The sequence below is a fragment of the Giraffa tippelskirchi genome, chromosome X, assembly GCF_054371585.1.
Source record: "Giraffa tippelskirchi isolate mGirTip1 chromosome X, T2T-mGirTip1v1.2.pri, whole genome shotgun sequence".
NCBI classification, from domain to species: domain Eukaryota; kingdom Metazoa; phylum Chordata; class Mammalia; order Artiodactyla; family Giraffidae; genus Giraffa; species Giraffa tippelskirchi.
The window spans coordinates 50,117,082-50,132,685 of NC_137289.1; the positions used below are offsets into that span (position 1 = coordinate 50,117,082).

Genomic DNA, 15,604 nt, shown 5'->3' on the forward strand with positions numbered 1-15,604 from the left:
GGAATCCCCTTCACAGCCTCCCATTAGAATCCTGGGGCTCCCAGCTACATGATGCTTTTCAATCCATAGAAAGCCAAGCCAGCCATTCATTCAGGTCCTTGGGGGCCCAAATACCTCTGTCATCACTGATTTGATCCTTTGATTTTTTAATTTCCTTGCTTTGTACCTGAACATTCCACTTTGGCAGCAGCTCAAGGGGTTAATCCCATTGAGCAACTGAAAGCCTGGTGAAAGAAGTCTCAGAATACCTAGGAGACCAGATGGGCCTTGGGAATTTCTACAGTACTTGGCACTAGGGGGTCTTTCAACTCTAATGCCAAGGAACTGGCTGACTTAACTGCTTGCATGAGGGATTAAAAGGGCAGCCCTGATCCATGACTCCCTGGGGGGCTGAAACAATTGTTGGGCTTTAACCTCTACTTCACTGGTTGGCTCAGGAAACAGCCATTGTGGACTGATTCATGCTGGAAGTACCAGGAAACTAGAGTCCACTTGCCACCCTGGCTTCCTAGAGCTCCATTCAGAGGCTAAAGTATGAACCACATTCACAAAGGGAGAAGAGTTGTCATCAGAAGGGGTTTGCTCATTCGCCCTGCCAGCTACAGTGCCATGCTGGTAAAGGTAGCCACTGGTGGGGCACCCTGGGTGATAAGTGCTCATGCGTCAGCCAACTAAAAACAACTCTGCCTGTTAGTAGCCTGCACAGCCCATTGTTCAAAGGCCGTTTACAAACCCCAACAAGTCAACCAACCAGAAGCCAGGCAGTGGCCCAGATCTGGATAGTCTCACTTGACAGCCATTTGTATTCTCTCCTGTGCTGATTCAGGACATCCTGGAAAGAAAGGTCCAAGAGGCGAGATAGGTCTCCCTGCGTCAGCTGGAAAGAGAGGCCTGCCTGGGCTGAAAGGGCTTCCAGGAGTGCCAGGGCCAATCGGCTTCCTGGGGAACTCAGGCTTGCCAGGGGCCACTGGGTTGCCAGGCCTGCCAGGTCCGAAGGGTAAGTAAAATGATCAGGAAGGCACCAGTGGGTGCCCAACTTGCCTCCTCCCTCCTCTCTGCCTAGGAAAGGGGAATGGGGAGGGAGGTGAGCAGGGCTTCCCTGGTGGCTCAGATGGTAAAGAATCTGCCTGCCAATGCAGGAGGCCCCAGTTCGATCCCTGGGTCATGAAGAGCCCCTGGAGGAGGGCATGGCAACCCACTCCAGTATTCTTCCTGGAGAATCCTAGGGACAGAGGAGCCTGGTGGGCTACAGTCCATGGAATCGCAGAGTCAGACACTGAGCAACTAACACTTTCACAGTAGGAGAAGACAAGAGCTAAAGGAGGACCCCCACCCACAGCAAGTCACTTTCCCTGCCTGCTGGGTGGAACACTGGGCTGAATAGCTTGAACAGGAAAGCCCAGGACAGGAACAGCCATACCAGGTTTACTCATTTGCATGAACCCTGCGTACAGCCTGATGGCCCTCACTTCCTGTGATTATTCTACTAGACACCAGGAGTTGGGCAGGAAGGGAAGTAACTGGTCCAAGGTCACACAATTGGTTAGCAACAGCACCAGGCTAGAGCTCATCTCTGCCTCCTGGGCCTAAGTTTATTTATTTATTTTCTCTGTGCTACACATGAGCTCTAACCTGACAAACCCAGCTCTTCTTTCCTTCCTGGTACTTAGTTCCATGTCCCTGTTCAGGGAAGTAGCATAATATGTACTAAGAGCTTGGGGTTTGGAGTTAGAGAAACTTGGGTTTGAATCTCTCCTCTGCAACTTTCTAGCTGTGTGACTTTGGGTGAGTTAATTAACCTCTCTGAACTTCCATTTTCTTGTATGTGAAACAAGGATAATAATAGAATTTCTTGTTTCTCGACAGGTGAGAAGGGGTCTGTTGGACTGACAGGTTTTCCAGGGATTCCAGGTCTCCCTGGTATTCCTGGAGCAAGTGGATTAAAGGGAATTCCTGGGTCGACAGGAAGAGTGGGGCCATCTGGATGGGCTGGTAGCCCTGGTGAAAAAGGTGAGCTGGGGAATCCAGTTCTGGAATTGCCACCCATGCTTCCCAAGGTACATTTTATTTATCCACTTTGTCATTCAGGTGGCTTGTACCAACCTCGGGTTAGATAGTAAGATTTGATGTTTCTCAATGAAATCCTTTTAAACCCAGAGACCTCAATCACTCTGCATTACCACAAGCATGTTAGGGGCCTTGACACACATTCCCAGATGCTTAGTGGAGAAGGGTTTTGAGTAAGGTTTAAAGTTGTAGGATCTTGGGCTTGTCCAAGAAGAGGGCGTGCCCGTTAACGCAAAGTTGGGGAAACAGGGGCAGGAAAGAAGCTGGAAGAACCCAGAAAGGGCCCTGGAGTGTGGGAAGAGCTGATATGAAAGAGCTGATATGAGATGCTTACCCTGTGTCTAAGCCCCCCTCACGCAGCCTCATGACCTCCATCCCTGCAGGAGACAGAGGTGACCCAGGCCCCTTTGGGATACCCAGTCATCGACCTCCAACGCTGAAGCTCCGCTTCAAAGGAGACAAAGGTTCTCAGGGCTCACCTGGAGCTGTCGGATTTCCCGGACCCAGAGGTACTGGGGCAGGGAATGGGAAAGAGAAATACCCAAGACAGTTTTCATGACCAAACTCGACTTCTTTACTGAAAAAAGTCCCCACAGTAGAAGAACCCTCAGAGCAGCAGTGTGGGAGGCAGTGGTTGGGGCGGGGGGCACGGAGGCCGCCTTTCCTGGGCCTGAGGAGTATCTGGACTGTGAGACTGCCAGTTCGCACTGCCCCTGTGGAACCCTGTGGTTTTTGAACCACAGATGGCTGTACCCCTGGAGGGGCCAGGCAGATAGTGGGAGGTGGGCACTGAGCGGCTTTCCCACTGACGAAGCTGGGGTGGCCCTGGCTGGTGTCCTGTAAGGCCAAATGCACCTCCTCCTACCCCCACCCTGCCCCAAGCTAACTGTCCCCAAGCTTTCCCTTTGCCTGCCTGTGATGCAGGGCACCTGCCGCTTAGGGAACAGATTTTCTCTTGCTCAGAGTGTTTCCCCAAGACTTTTGCCTCTTTCCCAGGTGACAAAGGAGAGGCTGGCCGCCCCGGGCCACCAGGCTTGCCTGGAGCTCCTGGCTTCCCCAGCCTCATCAAGGGACTTAGTGGGAGACCAGGCCCCCCTGGCTCCACAGGACTATGGGGCCTACCCGGCCTGAAGGGGTCCCCTGGAATCACAGGTTTCCCAGGAATTCCAGGAGAAAGTGTAAGTGGGCCCAGATCTTTGTCTCCCCACCAAGGAACAGCCTTGATAGCAGGGGGATGGGCCCCTACTGCTCACCTTTCTGATCTCAGCCCACTTCCCATGCCCTCCCTGAGCTAACCCCAACAAGGGACCTCCTTGAGTTGGCCAGGTCTTCTCACTTGTTCCCGAACATCCCCTCTTCCGGGCCTTTGTTCACACTATCTCCCTCACATGGCAGAGCATCCTCCTTGCAATTGCTGACGACCCGCTGGTCCTTCAGGCCCCAGTCCAGGCACCCACCACTCCAGGAGTCCCTGACCTCCCACCCTGCTGGCACCCTACATCTCACACTGCTTCCACTGATCCTGGTTGGTTCTGCCTGGGTCTGATTTCCTCAATGAGATTGTTAGGACTTGAGAGCAAGCCTTGCTTGCTTTTTTGTCTGCATCCTACTGCCAGCATCCCATGTTGAGTTTGGCACACCAGAAGAATTTGGTACAGACTATGTAATGTTTTGATTTCAGAAAGGTCTTTGTTGCCTCTAGGCAACAACTGGCAAAGAATCAAAGTCAGTTTTATTTTTCTGGATTTTTAAAAAAGCTGGGTGGTAGGGTAGTTAGCAATGAGACAGACATAGGCTTGATTCTCCACTCCATCACTCATTAGCTCTGTAATTTTGGGCATATCACTCCACTTGTTGGAGCCTTGCTTTTCTCATCTGTTCAAAGTGGGAATAGTATTCAAACCTTCTTCAGCCCATAGTGAAGGTTAAGGGAGCAGGTATGTATAAAGCAGGTAGCATTGTATTTGGTACATGGCAGACTCTGAATAAATAGTAGCAATAATAGTACTGAAGGGACTAAATAAATTGGATCACAGGACACCTGTGTTCCCTGCAGGCACAATCCCAGTCCTTTAAAAGTGTCAGTCTAGCTGATGGAGAGAAAACACACACATACACACACACACCTGAAGCAACTGCAAAAGAAACAACTCTCAACCTGCTACTTACACACTAGGAAGGATGCAATCAAAGTGGGAGGGCATTCTGGGAGGGGTCCCAGCATAAGCAGGGGCTCTGAATGAGTAGATATGGTGATGCACAGAAGACACCAGGTGAATGGGGGTGTCGTGGTCACGGTCCAGGGAGCTAAGTGACCCAAATCAGACTGCCACCCAAGGTCCTGGGTAGCATGTGTCCTTACTGGGTACATCTCAAACCCAAACCATACCAGATGCCAGGGGAGGAACTGGGCCAACATGCCTGTTTCTCAGATTCAGTATGTTGGACATTAGCCAGTGAAGACAGTTTTTCTTGTGAAAATCATGGGAATATCAGACCAAATTCAGACTCCAGTACCTGCCTACATATAGCCTGCTACCTAGTGGCAGAAAGACTCCACATTCCTTCCAGAACCTGTGGTAGAGGCCTACCTCCACATGGCAAGGCCACACTTGTTCTTGTCCATCATGGCTTTGGCATGGGTGGTGATAGCCACCTGTATGTACAGAAAATCAAGTTCCTGGCCTGACTGTTAGGTTCTGTATTTTCTAAGAGATTTGCTAGAATAGCCACACCTTGATTTCCCGTGATACCACTTTCGTTAGGCACTGGGAAGTTATAAATGACAAGACCAGGGTTAATCTGCAGCTCAAACTCTTCCCCTATTACCATAAATATCCATTTCTCTCCTTGCATATCACTTTCCCCTCTGCAGGATGCCCCCCTCCTCTCCACCCCTGCCACAGAGTATGCAATGGACAGGTCTCAAGCAGTGGCTCAGGGAAGGGAGGGGGAAAAGATGGTGGGAGGTCCTGCGTGCTAAGCAGAAATACTGATTTCTGTATTGCTTTGAAGGGTTCACAGGGTCTCAGTGGAGCTCCTGGGTTCCCAGGAGCATCTGGTCTCCCAGGTTTAAAAGGTAAGGAACTTACTTCACTCTGTATAACTGGCTCTGGGTTCATCTACCTCACTACAACTGACTCAAATTCATTCCTTTGTATGGCTGAGTAATATTCCATTGTCTATATGTACCACATCTTCTTTATCCATTTATCTGTCAATGGATGTCTAGGTTGCTTCCACATCCTGACTATTGAAAATAGTGCTGCAATGAACATAGGGGCACATGTGTCTTTTTCAATTATGGTTTTCTCAGGGTATATGCCCAGTATATTAATGCATATATATGGAATCTAGGAAGATGGTATTGATTAACCTATTTGCAGGGTGGGGATAGAGACACAGACGTAGAGAATGGACTTGTGGAGACAGCAGGGGAAGGAGAGGGTGGGACGAATTGAGAGAGTAGCAATGAAACATATATATTACTATATGTAAAATAGGTAGCTAGTGGGAAGTTGCTGTATAACACATGGAGCTCAACCCGGTGCTCTGTGACAACCTAGAGGGGAGGGATAAGGAGGTGGGTGGGAGGGAGATTCAAGAAGGAGGGGATATATGTTATACTTACGATTGATTCACATTATTGTATGGCAGAAACCAACACAACATTGTAAAGCAAATTATCCTCCAATTAAAAATAAATTTTAAAAATTCTTTCATTAAAAAGAGATAAGGAATATTTCCCCTTTTACTATGTTTTTCCAGAGCAAGGTGGATTTCTAACAGGCCCAGGGCTCTCCTTGGGGGAGACTTTGTGTTTACAGGAAAATGAACCAATTTACACTTCTGCTTTGGCAAACCCCCTTTGCAATCTTTGTTAGTCAAAGATAGGCGACAAGCAGTGGTTTGACCCACCTGCCTTCCAGACTCAGCAGCAGAGGACACCCTCAGCTCTAAACAGTCTCCTCTTCTGGTGATATTTTAGGGCTCCTCCTATCATCTTCTCTGCCCATACTGAGCCTAGTGATGTGTTTCCCAGTGGAGATATGCTGCATATAGCAGCATTTCATACCAATAGCCTGGTAGTACCCCAGCCCTGCATTGCAGCATAAAAGCATAACATTTTACCCAATGGGTAATTGTGTCAAGGAGTTTCTCTGACCATGATTTTTCCTTCAAAAGATCTTTTTGCTATACCCCAATACAAAAACGTTTGTTTCTTTAAAAAAAATCCATTTGCTACAAATTGAGCTATACCTTCTCCTGACAACTTAAACAATATCTTGATATCCCCAGGAGATCAAGGCCAGACACTTGGAATTTCTGGTAGCCCAGGACCCAAGGGACAACCTGGGGAGTCTGGTTTCAAAGGTAAGGCTGTTGTACTTTTGTCTCCTATGTTTCACAGACTCCTCAAAACTGAGCATTGGAAGGAATTTTGGAGGCCAAACCTAAGTTCTGCAACTTCTGTCCAGTGCAGAAAAATTCCTACCTGACATATATCCACTCAGAGGCAGTCAACAGTTTCCCTAAGCAAACCAGCCTACTTTTTCTTCAAGACTCACAGAATTATGGGATAGTCTAACACCTTTAAGATAATGGTGTCCACCCCCTTATTTTATAGTTATCCAAATTACTTCTTGAACCTTTCCACCCATCACTCCTACTTCTGGGAACACTCATAACAAATTTACTTACTTTTTCAGTTGGGTGTGTGTGCATGCTAAGTCGCTTCAGTCATGTCTGACTCTGTGTGACTCCACCAGGCTTCTCTGTCAATGGGATTCTCCAGGCAAGAATACTAGAGTAGGTTGCCATGCCCTTTCAGTTGGGCGGCACCTTTCAAGTATGAAGACAGCTGCCACAATACCTTTCAGAGTTTCTTCAATGGATCCAGCTGCCATGGTGGCTCAAAATGGCTTCACCTTCCTGCCCCCACCCCTACCTCCTGTGGAGGAACATACTCCCTGAACTGTACCCTGATCACTCAGCATTTTTCTTGATTTTGTAGGCGTGAAAGGAAAAGATGGACCAGTTGGTGATGTGGGTTTCCCAGGAAACAAAGGTGAAGATGGGAAAGTTGGTATTTCTGGAGATATTGGCCTTCCTGGCTCCCTAGGTACCATGACACATGACAACTTTATTCTGAAAAAGTTCAGATCAGCGTCAAGTCAAGACTCCTTCTGAATTTCTGCCTTTTTTTTTTTCACTTTTAGGACTCCCCGGAGTTACAGGCATGAGAGGAAATCCAGGGCTTCCAGGTTCTCCAGGCCACCCAGGGGCAACTGGGCCCCCGGGGGCCCCTGGCCTAATAGGAACCAAAGGTATGTGTATTAGGGACTGGCAGTGGGGAAAAGGGTCCTTTCCTCAAAAAAGGATAGTAACTACTTTTTATTAGGAGACCCTAGCTGGGGTTAAGCCATATCCAGGGGAGTCACTGACTGAGCTGCATGAGAGATAATGGGAAGGGAGGAAGAAAGGAAGGCGGGCATGAGTGGAAACAGGAGGACATGGGGTCCATGGAGGGCAGAGTTAGGAAGGAAGGTCATTGCCCTGGCATAGGTAGCCTTTCCCTGACTGAGAGATCGGGCAGCAAGTCTCTGGGAACTGGCAACTCAAGGTCTTGGCATTGCCACTCTGAGTTCTTCTTGAAGTTACATAATCATCTACCACCCTGGATGAGGGCATGGCTACCCACTCCAGTATTGTTGCCTGGAGAATTCCATGGACAGAGGAGCCTGGCGGGCTACAGTCCATAGGGTCGCAAAGAGTCGGACACGACTAAAGTGACTTAGCACAGCACAGCACTGCTCTTAAAGCTATGTGTGCATGCGTGTTCAATCGCTCAGTCAAGTCCGACTCTTTGCAACCCCTTGGACTGTAGCCCGCCAGGCTCCTCTGTCCATGGGATTCTCCAGGCAAGAATACTGGAGTGGGTTGCCGTGCCCTCCTTCAGAGGATCTTCCCAAACCAAGGATTAAACCCTTGTCTCTAACATCTCCTGAATTGGCAGGCAGGATCTTTGCTACTAGCACCACCTGGGAGGCCCTCTTCAAGCTATACTGGTCTCTAATGAGAGGCAGAAACACTTAGGGTGGAAGGTGGAGACTAGGGGTGGTCCAGTCTCCCTTAGGGCATTAATTAATGCTTCAAAAATGCCCAGGGCCTTTGAAATGAGGACTTTGCAGTGCCCTTGGGGGCAGGACCTTTTGCTGACCCTTCATGATTCAGAGTCACTGGAACCATTTCTGATCTTCTCTCCCCTCAGGTTTCCCTGGACTTCCAGGTTTACATGGATTGAATGGGCTTCCAGGAACCAAGGGGACCCAAGGAACTCCAGGTAAGCAAGACCCTGGAAGGCAAGGAGGAGAACACCAACTCTTCCAGAAGCCTGATGAGGCTGATCTTGAGTTCTAGGCCACCATGTATCCCATATCCTTAGACTCCTAGATGTCCTTAGTGTGAGTGAGTGAAAGTCGCTCAGTCGTGTCTCTTTGCGACCCCATGGACTCATACAGTTCATGGAAGTCTCCAGGCCAGAATACTGGAGTGGGTAGCCTTTCCCTTATCCAGAGGATCTTCCCAACCCTGGGATCGAACCCAGGTCTCCTGCATTGCAAATGGAGTCTTTACCAGCTGAGCCACAAGGGAAGCCCAAAACAGTGGTTAGAGGTGGCTGGATTAGAGTTTTATATAAATTTGGTTAACACTGTTGAGCATTGTGCTAAATATTATACCTGAATTACCTTATTTACTGGAGTGGGTAGCCTTTCCCTTCTCCAGGGGATCTTCCCAACCCAGGTCCGCCACATTGCAGGCAGATTCTTACCAGCTGAGCCACAAGGGAAGCCCAAGAATACTGGAGTGGGTAGCCTATCCCTTCTCCAGGAGTCAAACCAGGGTCTCCTGCATTGCAGGCAGATTCTTTACCAACTGAACTATCAGGGAAGCCCTCTAGATGTCCTTGCCAGCCCCCAGTTGGGGATGCCTTGATGTGTGTGTGTGGGGGCGGGTAGGAAGGTGAATGGGGTTTGTCCTTCTGCCTGCATCAGCTCTCCTCCCTATCATTTCAGCCCTCAGCCTCTGGTGTCTGTGAGGCAGACTCCCTGCAAGTGAGCTGGGCACAAGGGCCTCACCCCCACTGAGTTGTGTCCCCGCATCTCTCTGCATCTCCTCTAGGACCTAGTATAACCGGTGTGCCTGGGCCAGCTGGCTTGCCTGGTCCCAAAGGGGGAAAAGGTTCTCCAGGAATTGGCATCGGAGCCCCAGGAAAGCCAGGTATAAGAGGACCCAAAGGTAGCCAAGGTAAGTGAGCCCAAGTCACACTTGGCTGGGCAGCCAGGGTTGGGGTTCCTTGGGGTCATGCGGCTCCCAGGGATGAGTTATGCATGTCTTTACATCTCTGGGGATCTCAGAACCCAACTACTGAAAAAAAGAGGGTAGGCTCCACCTCAGGCTTTCCCAGGAAGGGGTGTCAGAGAACAGTTCAATGAGTCCTCTCTAGCCTCCAGCTTCCCTTCAGCTCTCCCTTATTAACCACAGGGCCTCTCTTTCTCACTTTGTCAGAGTCTGGTTTTAATGGTCCCGAGGGACTGGGCTTGTCCACTTAGCAAGAGGTTTACTGGAAATCCCTTGGTGTCCAGGGCAGTTGGCAGTCACGGGGCCCTGAGAAGACAGTGTGGCTGCTGGGAGGAGCCCAAGAATAAGAGGATAAATATCTCCCTAGGACAGGCACACAGCAAACAGTTGATTAGGATTTACTGGGTTTACTAGAAATCAGATTTCACCTTAATCTCCGCCCGTGACTCATCACACAGTCTGAAGTCCCTTTCTGAGTCTCCCTTCCCCTACTTCTCGGGCTTCCCTGGTGGCTCAGACAGTAAAGAATCTGCCTCCAATGAAGGAGACCTGGGATCAAGCCCTGGGTCAGGAAGATCCCCTGGAGATGGGCATAGCTACCCACTCCAGTATTCCTACCTGGAGAATTCCATGGACAGAGGAGCCTGGTGGGCTACAGTCCATGGATCACAGAGAATCAGACACAACCGAGTGACTTTCACTTTCACTTTTTTTCACTTCCCCCACCTCTCAAATAATGAGAATGAATTCTGATTATTTAACTCTCCTTAGAAATGTTCTAGAGATGCAATACCTCCCACTCAATGTAGAACAAGACATGCATTTCATGTAGCATCATAGCTAAGAGCAGGGGCTCTGAAGTCAGACTACTGGATTCAAATCCCAGCTCTCCCTCTCACTAGCTACATGACCTTGAACAAGGAGGTTACTCACCCCTCCATCCCAAAGGAATCCATAGGTTTCCTTTTCTATAAAATGTGAATAAGAGAATCTACCCTATATATTTGGTGAAACATCAATGAGGAGTGAGGTAATACATATGGAAGCACCTAGCACAGTGCATGGCAGCTTCCCTGGTGGCTCAGGTGGTAAAGAATCTGCCTGCAATGCAGGAGTCCTGGGTTCGATCCCTGGGTTGGGAAGATCCTCTGGAGAAGGAAATGGCAACCCACTTCAGTACTCTTGCTTGGGAAATCCCATGACAGAGGAGCCTGGCAGGTTTCAGTCCATGGGGTCACAAAAGAGTCAGACATGACTGAGTGACTAAGCACCTTATACCTTAGCATGGCACATAGTAGTTGGTCAAGAAACATTGGCCATTCTACCATCACATGTTACCTGGGGAAATCATGTTTGCAAAATGTTCTGTTCCTCATAGTTCTGGGGCCTGATGTCCCACCACATCATTTTATGCATTTATGTGCATGTTTGTATAATGTGTGTAGGTTTTCCAGGAACTATATTCATGCATTAATTCATTTCCAGCTGCATTTTATGTTGGGACATCTGCTGTCTCTGTGATTACTCTTTCCTTTGTCTGGACCGACCTGTACTTTTCTGAAAGCCAACAGTTTCTCCAGAAGTGAGGGCTTAGGAAGGGAGGCTTTGTGGCTTCTTTGGCAGGAGATAGAGAAAGGTCTGGGTCCTGGGTGGAAGAACAGGCATGATGCCTTTTCTGTTTTTAAATCTTGAGTATGAATTCCTGGTCATTACATTATTCATTGCCTTTGGCTATCTGAGGTAATAAAATAACAAATACAAATGCAGTAAACAGCACATATCAAGATGGATACATTTCAGGCGCATAATGTTGAAGGGGGAGACAGGGGAAGTTGCAGAGGAATATGTTTAGTGTGATTCCAACCAATATGTTGTTTAGGGATGCAAATATGCACGGACAAATTGTGATGAAAAGGGAATGATGAACACAAACCTCAGGACTGGTTGCCTCTGGGAGGGAGGGAAGATGGTGAAACCTGTAAAGGGTGTGAAAAGAACAACCTAGAGGGGTGTGATGGGGTGGGAGGGAGGTTCAAGAGGGAAGGGACTTATGTATACCTATGCCTGATTCATGTTATGTACGGCAGATACCAACACAACATTATAAAGCAATTATCCTCCAATTAAAAATAAATAAACTTAAAACAAAATTCCAGGAAAGAAAAAGAAATTCAAAGATATTGCTATCTTCTTTTCCTTAAATTGGGTGGTTGGAACACAGATGTTCATTCTATCTAGATGATTTTTGACATATGATTTATAAATATTCTTTTCTTCTCAATATCTAATTAAAAGATTTTTTTAAAAACATATATATCAAATATCATATCCCCCAACAGGAAATGAATCTCTAATTTGATTATAGAAATCAACACATAATGAAGGTTTACCCCTTAGCAAATTTCCCAGGAGCAAACCCTGTCCCTACAATACATTTATCTAAATAACATTAAATTATGCCATTTATTTCCATATTTGCAGTATATACTGAGAGGCCACATTAGGATATTTTGGGTTTTTTTTTTAGGGCTGTGATGATGGAATAAGTTGGGAAAATATGCCATCTTGCATTTTTATCATGTGATCAGTGAAAGTATCTCATTCTTAAAGAAACACTTGAGCTTTTTTTTAACTATTTGAGGTCAGTAGTACCTTTATTTCAGGTTTAATAATATATTAGTAATTATAAAATCAAGAAACAGTTCGAAAAGAGGATTCGGCTGCAAAAATTGCCATGGAAACAAACTTTATAATCTGTGCCTAGCCCACACTTACTCTACTATATGTGGCGTCTTGTTTATTTGTTTTGCATAATTTCAGCCCATATATATGTATAGATATATGAAGATATATTTTCAGGACAAAAATATAGTATGTCTTTCTTTTCAGATTTTTACCTTTGTGACAATGAAAACTACTTCAAAGACTCATCAAGACATAATTAAAAGTAGTACCATGTGGTTCTATGACTAGTTTTGCTTTTTGTTTTTACTTTGTTTCTTTTCCAGACTTCTAATAATTGGAGACTTATTGAAATTTATTTTTTCCTCCTTTATATTTCGTCAGTATTCAATTAATCAATGAGCTGTTAATGATGCCCAATTAACCAATCTGCCATCTTCCCTTACAAGTTTTCATGGATTTTCTATTTCTTAGCAAAATACGAGAAATTCTACATTAATATTTTCAGCTTTTTGGTCAGAACAATCAAATGCAACATTAATATTTTGGTATTTTCTTGTCACAAACAAGAATCTCAACCAGCAAAACAGTTTATCAATCAATTTGAATTAATTCCTCTTCATCTAAATATCTTATAGAATATACCAAAGTAACAAATACACTTCTTCCATGTTACAAGAATAAAATAGACTTATGCATTTGTATATGTGGCTTTGATATGTTTTTCCAACAAGATTATCATCTATGTTTTTGATGTATGCATATTACATACATCTTCTGTAATCTGTTGAAATTTTTTTGGTTTTGAACCTAATAGAAATCATCCAACAAACAGAAATTTGAGCAAATATTATGTACATAGGGCAGTAAATGGCTATTTTCCTTGGCCAAACGGCAAAAGGATTTAGGCAATTAAGAAAGCAGTTAACTAATATGAATCACCTATAAAACTGGTTTCCAGCTTGCCTGGAAGACCCAGAAATTAGCCAGATAAGACACCAGGGGTCTCAGCGCCCTTCCCACCTCCATTCTGCTGAAGCAGGTGAGGTTCTCTTCTGACTGGTTAGGGGCTACACCCTACCTCCATCTATAACCTTCTCTGAGCAGCAGCAGACAAGACTGGCTAACTGAATGAAACATTACACAATAGGGACAGTAGGTTTAAAAACACCTCAGGAAACTTCAGTTCCAGGTGTTACAGTTATACCTTCTTTTCTTCCTGATTTGGCGGAAATCTGTTTAACATATTTCCATTACTAGTGAGGTTGGAGAGCTAGAACTTTCTGAGGCTCTATTCATCCCAATTCAATGCCAGTGGGGACTCTCTGAGCCCCTGTCAGCTGTTTGGGGTCGCTGGCTGCCAAGGGAGGAGCAAGGGACAAGAGCCCTCTGCTGGCCTCGGTTGCTCTGGCTGCTACCTAATGGCTTCCATTTTCTCTGTATGAACTTCCATTTTCTTTGAGAGAGCCTGGCCCTCTCTTAGGTACACAAAGCCCCTGCAGCCCCTTTTATTTATTCTTTGCAGGTTTTCCAGGTCTCCAGGGTGCCGCTGGTCTCCCTGGTGCACTGGGCCTCTCCTTGCCTTCAGTCATAGAAGGACAGCCTGGTGACCCTGGGCGACCAGGCCTAGATGGAGAACGAGGTAAAGCCAGGAAGCCCAAAGAAGGCTGGCCATCACCTTCTGTCCAGAGTTTGGGGAGAGCTTGTCTACAGTCCAGCCTCACATCCCTCCCCCTGCAGGGACACGGGGGACTGGAACAGGCTACATTTTGCTAAAAGGGTTTGGGAAGGTCTGAGCACTGGGGCCCCACAGAAGGCAAGGGAACATTATCTGCCTTGGGAATGGGCTTTGGCTTCCTATAAATGTCGAGGCCTTCCACAGTGGACACTTCCTCTGCCCTCTGCCCTCATCCCTCTTCCTATCTTATCCCTAGGCCGCCCAGGCCCCCCTGGGCCCCCAGGCCCCCCTGGGCCATCCTCAGATCAAGGCGACCCTGGAGACCCTGGCTTCCCTGGAATTCCTGGCCCTCAAGGGCCCAAAGGAGACCAAGGAATTCCAGGTTTCTCTGGCCTCCCTGGAGAGCTAGGATTGAAAGGTATGACTGCATGGCTGGCAACTGGGCCCTTTCCCACTCCACAGTTGGAGATGGCCCCTTCCTGCCACCCTGTGAACAGAGACCAGCTGATGATGCCCTTCCGGCCCTTGTCTCTGCTTAATCTCAAGCCCCCTTCCCCCACCAGCACCACCGTGCCAGGCCCTGACTTGCTTTCCTTTGGGCTTTGCCAGGCATGAGAGGTGAGCCAGGCTTCATGGGGACTCCAGGCAAGGTTGGACCACCTGGAGACCCAGGACTTCCTGGGATGAAGGGGAAGGCGGGGCCAAGAGGTGAGTTGAGAGCATGTGCCGGCTGCCCCTGAGCTTGAGGGAGGGGTTGGAGTAACATTCTTTCAGGAGTCATTTATCACTGTGACAGAAACAGAGGGAGTTTGTCCACCTTGGGGATACCTCTGCCACCATCAGCTCCCAGGACTGAAGGCCACTGCTGCTTTGCCACCATGGATCCTGCCACTGACCTCCTCTCTCTGCATCATTTCTGCATTAGTGTGTACTGGGTTGGCACTCAGTCACCACTCATCCATTTGCTGAATCCAGAAATGAAGCCTGTCTTTTACACCACTCCCCCCAATCACACACATCCAATCCCATTAGCAACTCCTGGGGGCTGTGTTTCCTGAATGGGCCTTGCATCCGCTCCCCTCTTATCACCTCCACTGATACCTCTCAGATCCAAGCCACCAACATTTCTCATGTGAATCACTGTGGTGACCTGCTGACTGGTCTCCGTGCTTTCGTTATGCACCTCCCCCAACAATCATTTCTCCAGACAGTAGTGGGAGAGGTCTTATAAAAACAGAAGTCATCCATTGGTATCTCATGGCATCCCTCATCACCAGCTTTTATCCTTTGCTGCTCACTGTGCTTTTCTCACACTGGCCTCTTTCTGTTATCCAAAAACATCACACCCTGGCTGGCCACAGGGCCTTTGCACATGCTAGTTCTACTTCCTGGAATACTCTCCCCTACCTCCAGCCCCTTCTAATGCTTTAATAATCTCAGCTTAAGGGTCACTGATTGTAAGAGGCCACTTATCACTAAAGCAGGTTCTCCACCCTGTAGCCCTCTCCGCTCCATCCCACAGTCTCCTCACTCTCCATTTCCTTTGTAGCACTTTTCACAATTTGCAGTAAGACTATGGTTTTTGTCAGGTTATGCATATTTCATCTTTATCAACAGACCATCATCTCATAAAGGTCTTACTCACTACTCTATCCCCTCATCTACCAGGGACTAGAACTCAGTAGGCACTCAAGCAAATGACTTACTTGGCTTCTATCAGAAAGCCAGCTGGTTGAGTTTGAGGTCCTAGGCTGTGATGCAAACTGAACCTCCAGGGGCCTTCCCTAGCCACCTCCTCTGCCTCTGCCTGACATT

At 47.4% G+C, this 15,604-nt stretch overlaps 1 protein-coding gene across 1 annotated transcript in view; it reads left to right on the forward strand.

Annotated features, from left to right (window-relative positions):
• Positions 1 to 15,604, forward strand: part of COL4A6 (collagen type IV alpha 6 chain) — a 320,692-nt gene that overhangs the window by 298,529 nt on the left and 6,559 nt on the right. Inside the window, exons 29-41 of the mRNA XM_081565867.1 lie at positions 827 to 997; positions 1,867 to 2,010; positions 2,451 to 2,576; positions 3,064 to 3,245; positions 5,083 to 5,146; positions 6,367 to 6,441; positions 7,082 to 7,189; positions 7,287 to 7,394; positions 8,339 to 8,410; positions 9,250 to 9,375; positions 13,637 to 13,753; positions 14,046 to 14,207; positions 14,399 to 14,497. Of these exons, the coding sequence (XP_081421993.1) occupies positions 827 to 997; positions 1,867 to 2,010; positions 2,451 to 2,576; positions 3,064 to 3,245; positions 5,083 to 5,146; positions 6,367 to 6,441; positions 7,082 to 7,189; positions 7,287 to 7,394; positions 8,339 to 8,410; positions 9,250 to 9,375; positions 13,637 to 13,753; positions 14,046 to 14,207; positions 14,399 to 14,497 (1,554 nt within the window). The remainder of the gene's footprint in view (positions 1 to 826; positions 998 to 1,866; positions 2,011 to 2,450; positions 2,577 to 3,063; positions 3,246 to 5,082; positions 5,147 to 6,366; positions 6,442 to 7,081; positions 7,190 to 7,286; positions 7,395 to 8,338; positions 8,411 to 9,249; positions 9,376 to 13,636; positions 13,754 to 14,045; positions 14,208 to 14,398; positions 14,498 to 15,604) is intronic.